The 14364-nt window shown below is 42.3% G+C and overlaps 1 protein-coding gene across 1 annotated transcript in view; it reads left to right on the top strand.

The window, feature by feature from the left end:
• The first annotated feature begins 1023 nt into the window (after window positions 1-1023).
• Window positions 1024-14364, top strand: part of mapk8ip3 (mitogen-activated protein kinase 8 interacting protein 3) — a 74907-nt gene continuing 61566 nt past the window's right edge. Inside the window, 1 exon segment of the mRNA XM_042327187.1 lies at window positions 1024-2058. Coding sequence (XP_042183121.1) covers window positions 1759-2058 — 300 coding nt within the window. The 5' untranslated portion in view covers window positions 1024-1758.

Raw genomic sequence — 14364 nt, 5'->3', positions numbered from 1 at the left:
ATTTACAGACAGACAAGGGTAAACTCAAACACTCAGACATCATTTACAAACGCAGTATGTTTAGTGAGTCCACAGGATCAAAGGCAGTAGGGATGACAATTCGTTATATTGGTAGGTGCATGAATTGGACAATTTCTGTCCTGCCTCAGCATTCAAAATGTAACGAGTACTCATTGGTGTTTGGGAAAATGTATGGGAGCAAAAGTAAAAATGGTCAAAACATATAACTGTAGAGTAAACAGCATGACGTCAGCCAGAATTGGTCAGCTGGCACCTCCATCCATCTACAGCCAGGGAGTTCCGAGCCGATTACCGTTCTCCTAGCAGCAGGATATTATGCTGGCAGATGATCCGGATTTTTTTCAAAGTTTTATAAGAGTCTCCCTGCAAAGAAATACTAAACTTTGGGAATATCGATTTTTTTTAAAACGCTGTGCAGTGCAACTGTTTTTCACAGCTTTGCAACCACCTTTGAAACAATACATGGACCATTTTACATATTTAACCAGGCTTTATTTTTTAAAGTTTACACATACTGTTATGTTGAAAGCTATTGTGTAGTCTATATTTAAATAAATACACCTTTCATAAAACACAGATACATGTTATTCGAATTACTCAATCGAGTCTGCCAAAACGAAATGGGTCTCTTGTGCTGGACAATTGGTTTAATGCAGAGTACTGGTGACTCCTTACTCCACCCACTCCATTCACTGCAATGCAATACATGGTACATGAGATAACTTTTCTACCTAAGACAGGTATCTCTACAGTCCAATATTCTCAACATACCAGTGTAAACATTGTATTTTTTTTTTCATTTTTTTGTCTTAATTGTTATTTTTTTATATAAATTACTTATTGCATTTTCTTGTTGGCAGAATAAAAGTGTCCATTGATTCAAGTTGAATATAATTTGAATGAGTTATCCACATTGAAATGTATTGAAATGCGGGCTTTTATTTAGAAGGTCTCACTAGTATCATACGAAAGTGACGTTATAGTTTGTGCTGCTGTCAGAATACTAGTCCACAGCGCAAACCGACCCCGAAACAGCATCGTCCTTCACCGAGAACAACATCGGTAGAAAAAAAACGGATCAAATATGATTTAAGGGGCGGCTTGGGTGTTGGCAGCACAAGGGAACGCCGTTATCCTCTTCATTTTACCTATTTATATATTGTTTTTTTTATTTCCCAACGGATTTCGAATCCTCCCAGTAATGGCTGGGGTCCATGCCTCCGGCTGCTGAGCGGCAGGTGTATTGTTGAGGACTTATTTCTCATTCATTATGTATTCAACTACGGCGGATACACAGGTCGGTAAGGACTGAACCGACTGCTACCGGAATTGGATGTTGCTGTCGCGAGGAAGGCAGTAGCAGGGTGCGTCGTTCCGTCCTCGAGGCTGCGGTGCAGCAGCAGCTTTGGTGGTCGGCTCGGGAGGGCGGTCTCTCTATCCCCTTGTAAATAGCCTATATATTTTTTATTGTGAATAAAAATGTCTCAATACAGTTTAGTAGTTCAAGGTTATAAATCCTAACTGCCAAAAATACCACCCAAATGATAACAATCTTTGAAATCGTTATGGAATGTTGAATGACACAGGAAATATTTATTGATGATTAATCAGAACGGATTATAATTTCAATGAGTAGTATTTTCCCTTTCATCTTGGTAAGCGTGTTTTATAACTGTAGGCCTATCTAATCAACATCATCTCACATCTGGAATCGGACCCAGACCTCATTTTGCCAAGATGATGGAAATCGACGAGGTTGTCTATCAGGACGACTATGGCTCAGTTTCGGTTATGTCGGAGCGGGTCTCGGGCCTGGCCAACAGCATCTATCGGGAGTTTGAGCGCCTCATCAGCAGCTACGATGAGGAAGTGGTCAAGGAGCTAATGCCGCTGGTGGTGAATGTTCTGGAGAATCTGGATTCGGTTTTAACGGAGAACCAGGAGCACGAGGTGGAGCTCGAGCTGCTGAAGGAGGACAACGAGCAGCTCATCACCCAGTACGAGCGCGAGAAGGCGCTGCGCAAGCAGGCAGAGGAGGTGAGGGTTACTCCATCCATGGCTGTTTTGTTTATAAATACTCTGCCAGTGTCTTCATCACTAGCCATATCTATGACTAATAATCACTGCACATACATTCACTTTCAATAGCAGTTCAGTTTTCATTGCCACTGTATGCCCATTTTACCAAAATGAAACCCTAAACCTAACCATTATAAGCTACACCCACATCCCATCACATCCTTCTGTAGGCCATTTATTTCTAGGCCTAATTGGCCAGGCCCATATAACAAGGGATACGTCTCAAATGGCACCCTATTCCCTATATTGTGCACTACTTTTGACCAGAGCTGATAGGGCCAAATGTAATATACACTGAGTATACCAAACATTAGGAACGACTTCCTAATATTGAGTTGCACAGCCCCCCTCCCCCTTTTACCTTCAGAACAGCCTCAATTTGTCAGGCATTGACTATACAAGGTGTTGAAAGCATTCCATAGGGATGCTGGCCCATGTTGACTAATGCTTTCCACAGTTGTGTCAAGTTGACTGGATGCGCTTTGTGTTTCTTTTTATTCTTGATACACACGGGAAACTGTTGAGCGTGAAAAACACAGCAGCATTGCAGTTCTTGACACAAACCGGTGCGCCTGGCACCTACTCAGGATACCCCATTCAAAGGAACTTAACTATTTTGTCTTGCCCATGCTCTGAATGGCACATATAGAGTCGTGGCCAAAAGTTTTGGGAATGACACAAACATTAATTTTCACAAAGTCTGCTGCCTCAGTTTGTATGATGGCAATTTGCATGTACTCCAGAATGTTATGAAGAGTGATCAGATGAATTGCAATTAATTGCAAAGTCCCTCTTTGCCATGCAAATGAACTGAATCTCCAAAAAACATTTCCACTGCATTTCAGCCCTGCCACAAAAGGACCAGCTGACATCATGTCAGTGATTCTCTCGTTAACACAAGTGTGAGTGTTGACGAGGACAAGGCTGGAGATCACTCTGTCATGCTGATTGAGTTCGAATAACAGACTGGACCCATCAAAAGGAGGGTGGTGCTTGGAATCATTGTTCTTCCTCTGTCATCCATGGTTACCTGCAAGGAAACACGTGCCGTCATTATTGCTTTGCACAAAAAGGGCTTCACAGGCAAGGATATTGCTGCCAGTAAGATTGCACCTAAATCATCCATTTATCATTAAGAACTTCAAGGAGAGTGGTTCAATTGTTGTGAAGAAGACTTCAGGGCGCCCAAGAAAGTCCAGCAAGCTCCAGGACCGTCTCCTAAAGTTGATTCAGTTGCGGGATCGGGGCACCAGCAGTACAGAGATTGCTCAGGAATGGCAGCAATCAGGTGTGAGTGCATCTGCACGCACAGTGAGGTGAAGACTTTTGCAGGATGGCCTGGTGTCAAGAAGGGCAGCAAAGAAGCCAATTCTCTCCAGGAAAAACATCAGGGACAGACTGATATTCTGCAAAAGGATCAGAGATTGGACTGCTGAGGACTGGGGTAACGTCATTTTCTCTGATGGGTCCCCTTTCCGATTGTTTGTGGCATCCGGGAAAAACTTGTCCGGAGAAGACAAGGTGAGCACTACCATCAGTCCTGTGTCATGTCAACAGTAAAGCATCCTGAGACCATTCATGTTTGGGGTTGCTTCTCAGCCAAGGGAGTGGGCTCACTAACAATTTTGCACGAGAACAGAGCCATGAATAAAGAATGGTACCAACACATCCTCCGAGTGCAACTTCTCCCAACCATCCAGGAACAGTTTGGTGACCAACAATGCCTTTTTCAGCATGATGGAGCTAACTAAGTGATAACTAAGTGGCTCGGGGAACAAAAAATTGATATTTTGGGTCCATGGCCAGGAAACTCCCCAGACCTTAATCCCATTGAGAACTTGTGGTCAATCCTCAAGAGGCGGGTGGACAAACAAAAACCCACAAATTATGACAAACTCCAAGCATTGATTGGACCATCAGTCAGGATGTGACCCAGAAGTTAATTGACAGCATGCCAGGGCGGATTGCAGAGGTCTTGAAAAAGAAGGGTCAACACTGCAAATATTGAGTGCTTTGAAAGGTTGGTAATGGCTCACATCAACATCATTATCCCAGAAACCCTAGACCCACTCCAATTTGCATACCGCTTAAACAGATCCACAGATGATGCAATCTCTATTGCACTCCTCACTGCCCTTTCCCACCTGGACAAAAGAAACACTTATGTGAGAATGCTATTCATTGACTACAGCTCAGCGTTCAACACCATGTACCCTCAAAACTCATCACTAAGCTAAGGATCCTGGGACTAAACACCTCCCTCTGCAACTGGATCCTGGACTTACTGACGGGGCCGCCCCCCAGGTGGTGAGGGTAGGTAGCAACACATTTGCCACGCTGATCCTCAACACTGAAGCCTCACAGGGGTGCTTGCTCTGTACTCCCTGTTCACCCACGACTGCACGGCCAGGCACGACTCCAAAACCATCATTAAGTTTGCAGACGACACAACAGTGGTAGGCCTGATCACAGACGAGACAGCCTATATGGAGGAGGTCAGAGACCTGGCCATGTGCTGCCAGAATAATAACCTATGGCTAGCTTCACATAGATGAGTCCGACCACCATTAATCAAAATAGAACTGTCTTATAAATTAGGGTTATTTTAGATGATGACACCTAGCTATATAGTTAGCTAACTATAGCTACTGAAACAGATTATGTTGTTTTGCTATGTTTTTGGGGAAGAACATTGTTTGCATCCATTAACTAGCTTTTTTTATGACCAGCACTGTAGGTGCGCGAGACAACTTTACCAGCATCATAGCATACGTATCGATGAATCGTTTGTGACATATGAAATACGATTGATAGTGAAATCCATGTGTAATAATTACGTAAAAAATGTATCAACGGGTTACATTATTATGTGACGTGCAGTCATATTCAGGTCCTGATTGGTCAACAAGCTTATTTGACACATCAAATAGTGTTATTTGACACGTCAAATAGTGTTAAACAGTCTGTCCTGAGCACTCTGGAGCAGGTCTTCATCAAGGATCTCTCTGTACTTTGCTCCATTCATCTTTGCCTCGATCCTGACTAGTCTCCCAGTCTCTGCCGCTGAAAAACCTCCCACAGCATGATGCTGCCACCACCATGCTTCACCGTAGGAATGGTGCCTGGTTTCCTCCAGATGTGATGCTTGGCATTCAGGCAGAGTTCCATCTTGGTTTCATCAGACTAGAGAATCTTGTTTCTCATGGTCTGAGAGTCTTTAGGTGCCTTTGGAAAACTCAAAGTGGGATGTCATGTGCCTTTTACTGACAAGTGGCTTACGTCTGGTCATTCGACCATAACGGCCTGATTGGTGATGCTGTAGAGATAGTTGTTCTTCTGGAAGGTTCTCTCATCTCCATGGAGGAACTCTAGAGCTCTGTCAGAGTCACCTCCCTGACCAAGACCTTTCTACCCCGATTGCTGTTTGGCCCGTGCGACCAAGAAGAGAATTGGTGGTTCCAAACTTCTTCCTTTTAAGAATTATGGAGGCCACTCTGTTCTTGGGGACCATCAATGCTGCAGACATTTTTTGGTACTCTTCCCCAGATCTGTGCCTCGACACAACCCTGTCTCGGAACTCTACGGACAATTCCTTCGACCTCATGGCTTGGTTTTTGCTCTGACATGCACTCTCAACTGTGGGCCCTTATATTGACAGGCATGTGCCTTTCCAAATCATGTCTAATCAATTTAATTTACCATAAGTAGACTCCAAGTTGTAATAACATCTCAAGGATTATCAATTGAAACAGGATGCACATGAGCTCAATTTCAAGTCTCATAGCAAAAGGTCTGAATACTTATGTAAATAAGGTATTTCTTTTATTTTTATACATTTGCAAACATTTACAAAAACCTGTTTTTGCTTTGTCTTTATGGGTTGTGTGTAGACTGCTGAGGATTTTTATTATTTAACACATTTTAGAATAAGGCTGTAACGTAACAAATGTGGAAAAGTCAAGGGGTCTGAATACTTTCCGAAGGCACTGTATGTACATTTATGGAAATGAGGTGCATATAATTATCTTTATTTTAAACACAAAATGAAATAAATACCTGTTACCATTAGACCATTTATATATGAGTGCATTCTAAGAAAAAAGTGACATTTGACAATACATTTAATACCTGAATTTCCACCAAAATCCTTGAACTCCATTTGTTATTTGTCCATTCATGTCAAATGTTTTATGTGCTATAAATTCAAAATATTTGGAGTATCTTCATCCATTGTCCAACTGTTTTATAAGAATTGTTTTTAAAACCTTTTAACAATTTTGATGACTGTTGCTGCTGTTATCCTAGACACATTCTAGGACAGTATAAGCAGACAGCTGTGCAGGGTTTTACCCAAAATAAAGGTCCAATGCCACATGATGCTTAGTCATAGATGTGTGTACAGTCATATACCACGTCACATTGTAAGGTCCCAAATAGCACCCTATTCTCAGTCTAGTGCACTACTTTTTACTCTGGCCCATGGGGCTATATAGGGAATATGGTGCCATTTGGGACAATGGGATTTTCTCTGTCTCATTTTTTGCTACATTTGAGAGAAGAGAACATGATTAAATGTGTACATTTGAAATAGATTATCATGAAAGTGTAAAGAGGATTTGTTTATATGCTTTTTGAAGCAAGTGACACAAAAATAGCATGTGTAAGAATTAGTAAGTGTGCCGGTCAGAAAATATGATAAGTATTTGGATGAAATAGTGCTTGATACAACCAAAATGAATAATGATAATGACAACCTGTAAAGATATAGTGAAAGTCCTTTGGAGTAACTCGTACTGTATTATATGAATTAGAGACTTCATGATGAACTGCAGAATAGTGTGCTATACACTAAAGTAACAGTAATAATCACATTACATTACCTGTACAATGTTATAAGGGTAAGAGTTGAGGTCACAGTTATAACCTTCAGAACAGAGTCCAAGAGCTCCATTTTCAATGAGACCATAACACACTATATTTGCTGTGGTGGATTAGAACTTTGAATACAGCACCGAACATATGAGTGCACAGATGCTATTTTGAACATAAATGTTTTAGATGCGACCCAGGGATTGGTTTTAAGGCACTGCCTGAGACAGTGGCGTGGTGCGTTGTGGGGGGATGGGACAGGGTGCATTATGGGAAATCAATTGTACACCGAGGGAGATTGGCACTGTAACCTGATTTTGTGCTTATGACAGAGAGCGAGAGATGGAGAGAGAAGGGGCAATACAGAGGAGAGAGGACAAGAGAGAACGTTAGAGAGGAGAGAAAGAGGGTGATACAGAGGAGAAGAGAGGATGAGAGCGACAGATGGAATATGAGCAGGAATACAAGCCATAAAACAGGGATAGAGAGGAGAAACAGAGTTAGAGAAAGGTAGACAAAGAGCGAAAGAACAAGACCGAGATGGAGAAATACAAAGGGAGGGAGAGAGAGAACATCTTCCCAGAGAGAGAGAGAAAGAGGCAGACAGAGTGAAAGAATGAGAGACAGAGATGGAGAGAGATACAGAGATAGAGGGAACATCTTCCCAAGTCTAGAGAAAAAACAACAACAGCCCACACCCTGGCTGGAATCTCCTCCCTGTGCCATGTGTTTCCTTTGGGAGTGATTGTCAAGGCTCAGATTACAAGGTCATTAGACAGACCCAAATGGCGCCCGACAGTGCTGTTTGAATTAATGCTTACGAGCCTGCTGCTGCCTACCACCACTCAGTCAGACTGCTCTCAAATCATATACTTAGTTATAACATAATAACACACAGAAATACGAGCCTTAGGTCATTAATATGGTCGAATCCGGAAACTATCATCTCGAAAACAAGACGTTTATTCTTTCAGTGAAATACGGAACCGTTCCATATTTTATCTAACGGGTGGCATCCATAAGTCTAAATATTCCTGTTACATTGCACAACCTTCAATGTTATGTCATAATTACGTAAAATTCTGGCAAATTAGGAGGCCCAAACTGTTGCATATACACTGACTCTGCGTGCAATGAACGCAAGAGAAGTGACACAACTTCACCTGGTTAATATTGCCTGCTAACCTGGATTTCTTTTTGCTAAATATGCAGGTTTAAAAATATATACTTTTGTATATTGATTTTAAGAAACACAATTGATGTTTATGGTTAGGTACACATTGGAGCAACGATACGCACCGCATCGATTATATGCAACGCAGGACATGCTAGATAAACTAGTAACATCATCAACCACGTGTAGTTAACTAGTGATTATGATTGATTGATTGTTTTTTATAAGATAAATTTAATGCTAGCTAGCATCTTTCCTTGGCTTACTGCATTCGCGTAACAGGCAGTCTCCCCGTGGAGTGCAATGAGAGGCAGGTGGTTAGAGCATTGGACTAGTTAACTGTAAGGTTGCAAGATTGATTCCCCCGAGCTGACAAGGTAAAAATCTGTCGTTCTGCCCCTGAACGAGTCAGTTAACCCACCGTTCCTAGGCCATCATTGAAAATAAGAATGTGTTCTTAACTGACTTGCCTAGTTAAATAAAGATTAAATAAAGGTGTAAAAAGAAAATACAGATTTCCGATTGTTATGAAAACTTGAAATCGGCCCTAATTAATCGGCCATTCCGATTAATCGGTCGACCTCTACTTTATAGTGCACTAGTATTGACCAGGGCCCATAGGTAGTCAAATCTAGTGCACTATATAGAGGATAGGGTATCATTTTGGACCCTGATTTAGATAGACCCACTGATAAATAAAGGCAACAACATGTTATATGATTCCTCCCTGAGTCTCCATTGTATCCACGAAGGAGTGTAATTGACAACCACCGTCACTCTAAGGCTGAAATGTAGATAAATATGTTCAAAGGACCATGAATGTTTATTGTTTGATTGCTGATAGTTTGAGACCTCAACATGTTGATCCCAATATGATATATGCTATAAAGCACTTTGTGACAAATGTTGTTTTGAAAGAACAATATACAATTTGATTTATTGATTGAAATACAGTATGTTCTATCAGAATATAAATGCACCATCCCACTGCGCGGCGCTTCAATTAATTTATTTTGATAAGAGGGCCTTTTAATAAGAGGGCCTGTTATTGTTTTGACTGCATCTAGCTGTGGATGCTGCTGAGAGCTGGCTGGGTTGCTGGGTCTGGCTGGGGAGGAGGGGTGCACAGGGGCAAGCAGTGTCCTGGGGAGGGCGTTTGAAGGGCAGGAGGGTCAGCAGGACAGTTGCCCGGGGTGTAATAGTATAGTGTGGCAAGGCGGGGTGTGTGTGTGTGTGTGAAGCCAGACTGCAGCATAATGCTATTGTTTTCTCATGATGTTGCCTTGCTTTGGTCAACTGGTGAGAATGGTGTTGTGTCCCAAATGGGACCCATGTTCCCGGTTCCCTATAGTGCACCATGGGCCCCGGTCAAAAGTTGAGCACTATGTAGGGAATAAGGAGATGAGGTGGGGTTGTCTATTCGTTGATACAGATTATTGGAGGACGAAAAAGGCCGATACCGATTAATCGGCCGATTTAAAAAATGCTTTTGTAATAATGACAATTACAGCAATACTGAATTAACTTATTTTAACTTAATATGAAACATCAATAAAATCCATTTAGCCTCAAATAAATAATGAAACATGTTCAATTTGGTTTAAATAATGCAAAAACAAAGTGTTGGAGAAGAAAGTAATATGTGCCATGTAAAAATGTGTGCCATGTCAAATATGTGCCATGTAAAAAAGCGTTTAAGTTCCTTGCTCAGAACATGAGAACATATGAATGTTGGTGGTTCCTTTTAACATGAGACTTCAATATTCCAAGGTAAGAGGTTTTAGGTTGTAGTTAATATAGTATTTATAGGACTATTTCTCTTTATACAATTTGTATTTCATATACCTTTGACTATTGGATGTTCTTATAGGCACTATAGTATTTCCAGTGTAACAGTATAGCTTCCCTCCTCCTCCTCGCCCCTACCTGGGCTCGAACCAGGAACACATAGACAACAGCCACACTCGAAGCATCGTTACCCATCGCTCCACAAAAGCTGCGGCCCTTGCAGCGCGAGGGGAATAACTACGAGTGACGTTTGAAACAGTATTAGCGCACACCCAGCTAACTAGCTAGCCATTTCACATTGGTTACACCAGCCATTAGGCTGATAGGCTTGAAGTCATAAACAGTGCTGTGCTTGCAAAGAGCTGCTGGCAAAACGCGCAAAAGTGCTGTTTGAATGAATGATTACGGGCCTGCTGCTGCTCAGTCAGACTGCTCTATCAAATCAGACTTAATTATAACATAATAACACACAGAAATACGAGCCTTTGGTCATTAATATGATCGAATCCGGAAACAATCATTTCTAAAAAAAAAAACGTTTATTTTTTCAGTGAAATACGGAACCGTTCGGTATTTTATCTAACGGGTGGCATCCCTAAGTCTAAATATTCTTGTTACATTGCACAACCTTCAATGTATGTCATAATTGTGTAAAATTCTGGCAAATTAGTTCGCAATGAGCCAGGCAGCCCAAACTGTTGCATATACCCTGACTATGCGTGCAATGAACGCAAGAGAAATGACACAATTTCACCTGGTTAATATTGCCTGCTAAACTGGATTAGTAGTTATAACTAGTGATTATGATTGATTGTTTTTATTAGATAAGTTTAATGCTAGCTAGCAATTTACCTTGGCTTCTACTGCATTCGCATAACAGGCAGGCTACTCGTGGAGTGCAATGGTTAGAGCGTTGGACTGTGCGGTTGCAAGATTGAAACCCCTGAGCTGACAAGGTGAAAATCTGTCGTTCTGCCCCTGAACAAGGCAGCTAACCCACAGTTCCTAGTCATTTAAAATAAGAATGTGTTCTTAACTGACTTGCCTAGTTAAATAAAAGGTATTTAATTGTATTTCTTTTTTAAATAAAAAATAGTAATAATCGGAAATCGGCGCACAAAAATACAGATTTCCGATTGTTATGAAAACTTGAAATCGGCCCTAATTAATCAGCCATTCCGGTTAATCGGTGGACATCTAGTCAGGGGGCAACGCCGGGCATTTGTAGGAAAATGGCAATGGACAGGCTCCATGAATAGGGCTGCCATAGACGTATAACAGGAGCATTTTTAGGGACGTACTGGGTGAGCAAATGGACATATGTCCCTGTCCCTAACTTTGGCAGGTTTGCCTCCCCATGTTCCCGGATCCTGTTATTTGAGGTCAGCCAGGCGATGGTAGAGCATATCTCTAGCAGCAAGCAGGGCCTCGCTGCAGTCGGGGGATTACAGTCGTAAGACTGCAGCCCGGCCGGCCCATTGTGCAAGGCTTTATAAATCCCTGCAGGCTGCAGAGAGAGCCCTTGGAAGGAAGGCTGGCAGGCCAGGCAGCTGTGTTAGTTTCTGTTCGTTTTCTGCTTTCTGTATAGAGAGAGAGGAGAGCAGGGTCTGGTTCAGTTGGCACAACATGGGACAAAACGCTTTGAAATGGAGAAGATATGCTAATACATGAACGTGTCACAAAAATAATGCTAATTTTCATGTTTCTAAATCACATTTATTTATAAAGCCTTTTTTACATCAGCAGATGTCACAAAGTGCTTTTACAGAAACCCAGCCTAAAACCCCAAAGAGCAAGTAATGCCGATGTAGAAGCACGGTGGCTAGGAAAAAACTCTAGACATGCAGGAACCTAGGAAGAAACCTAGAGAGGAACTAGGCACTGAGGGGTGGCCAGTCCTCATCTGGCTGTGCCGGGTGGTGATTATAAGAATACATGACAAATAAGGCCCAATCGTTCTTCAAGATGTTCAAACGTTCATAGATGACCAGCAGGGTCAAATAATAATCACAGTGGGTGCAACGGGTCAGCACCTCAGGAATAAATGTCAGTTGGCTTTTAGAGAGAGAGAGAGGCACAACAGGTGAACAAGTCAGGGCTCCATAGCCACAGGCAAAACAGCAGCATGAATGTTTTTACGTTTTGCGCCCTTACTGAACATGACCCTTGTTTTTGTGATTGGAGATGACAGGGTAGATGTTCTTGACACATCTCTCTGTGACTCACCCCGTCCAAAACAATACTAGTTGTAGTTTTACCCATCTATCCTCTAGCTTCATAAATAAGTGGAGGTTTTTTCCCTGACCATGACAGATGCAGAAAGCGGCATTGAAAAATAAAAAGTCCTTATTGATAACATTGCTATTTTATGAGAGACATTTCATACTGTGCAATATTAATGTAATTTATTTAACCTTTATTTAACTAGGCAAGTCAGTTAAGAACAAATACTTTGTAAGGGTTTTCCTGTGGTGAAGGAAAAGCGGACCAAAATGCAGCGTGGTGGTTATTCATGTTCTTTAATAAAGGAACTAGACATGAAATAACTAACAAAACAATAAATGTGCGAAAACCTAAACAGTCCTATCTGGTGCAAACACAGAGACAGGAACAATCACCCACAAACACACAGTGAAACCCAGGCTACCTAAGTATGATTCTCAATCAGAGACAACTAATGACACCTGCCTCTGATTGAGAACCATACTAGGCCGAAACATAGAAATACCCAAAACCTAGAAAAACAAACATAGACTGCCCACCCAAAAATGCCGTGCTGCCTCCTCATACCAGCGCCTCTCCGCTTTCGCCACCTCCAGTTATTCTTTGGGGCGGCGATATTCTCCAGGCTGAGCCCAGGGTCCTTCTCCGTCCAATTCGTCCTCCCATGTCCATTCCTCTCGCTGCTCCTGCTGCCGTTTCTCCTGCTGCACCTTGGGGCAGCGACACTCCCCTGGCTTTGCCCAGGGTCCTCTCCTGTCGAGGATTTCTTCCCAAGTCCAGAAGTCCTTATTACGCTGCTCCTGCTGCTGCCCGTTACCACGCCGCTTGGTCCTGTTGTGGTGGGTGATTCTGTAACGGTTTCCTTTAGGTGAAGTAGAAGCGGACCAAAATGCAGCGTGGTTGTTATTCATGTTCTTTAATAAAGCAACTAGACATGAAATAACTAACAAAACAATAAATGTGCGAAAACCTATACAGTCCTATCTGGTGCAAACACAGAGACAGGAACAATCACCCACAAACATACAGTGAAACCCAGGCTACCTAAGTATGATTCTCAATCAGAGACAACTAATGACACCTGCCTCTGATTGAGAACCATACTAGGCCGAAACATAGAAATACCCAAAACCTAGAAAAACAAACATAGACTGCCCACCCAACTCACTCCCTGACCATACTAAATAAATACAAAACAAAGTAAATAAAGGTCAGAACGTGACATACTTATTTACAATGACAGCCTACCAAAAGGCAAAAGGCCTCCTGCGGGGACAAGGGCTGGGATTATTTTATTTTTTATAACATATAAATATAGGACAAAACACACATCATGACAACAGAGACAACACAACACTACATAAAGAGAGACCTAAGACAACAACATAGCAAGGCAGCAACACATGACAGCACAGCATGGTAGTAGAACAAAACATGGTACAAACATTATTGGGCACAGACAACCACACTGTCACGCCCTGGTCTTAGTATTTTGTGTTTTCTTTATTATTTTGGTCAGGCCAGGGTGTGACATGGGTTATTTATGTGGTGTGTTTTGTCTTGGGGTTTTTTGTAGGTCATGGGATTGTGGTTAGTGGGGTTGTCTAGAATAGTCTATGGCTGCCTGGAGTGGTTCTCAATCAGAGGCAGGTGTTTATTGTTGTCTCTGATTGGGAACCATATTTAGGCAGCCATATTCTTTGAGTGTTTCGTGGGTGATTGTTCCTGTCTCAGTGTTTGTTTGCACAAGATAAGGCTGTTTAGGTTTTCGCATTACGTTTATTGTTTTGTATTGTTCATGTTTATCTTTTATTAAACATGTATCGAAATAACCACGCTGCATTTTGGTCCGCCTCTCCTTCACCGGAAGAAAACCTTAACAGAATCACCCACCACAACAGGACCAAGCGGCTTGGTGACAGGCAGTGGCAGCAGGAGCAGCGAAAGGAGGAATGGACATGGGAAGACGTTTTGGACGGCAAGGGTTGTTACACTTGGGAGGAAATACTGGCTGGAAGAGATCGCCTCCCATGGGAACAGGTGGAGGCACTTAGGAGAGCAGAGGCAGCCGGAGAGAGGAGCCGGCGATACGAGGGAACATGGTTGGCAAGGAAGCCCGAGAGTCAGCCCCAAGCATTTATTGGGGGGGCACTCAGGGAGTATTGCGAAGCCAGGTAGCCATTGCGAAGCCAACTTCCTGTGCTTACCGG

This window comes from Oncorhynchus tshawytscha, linkage group LG09, assembly GCF_018296145.1.
Source record: "Oncorhynchus tshawytscha isolate Ot180627B linkage group LG09, Otsh_v2.0, whole genome shotgun sequence".
NCBI classification, from domain to species: domain Eukaryota; kingdom Metazoa; phylum Chordata; class Actinopteri; order Salmoniformes; family Salmonidae; genus Oncorhynchus; species Oncorhynchus tshawytscha.
Note: the sequence above shows the minus strand (reverse complement) of the source record. Positions and strands in the feature narration are given on the sequence as shown.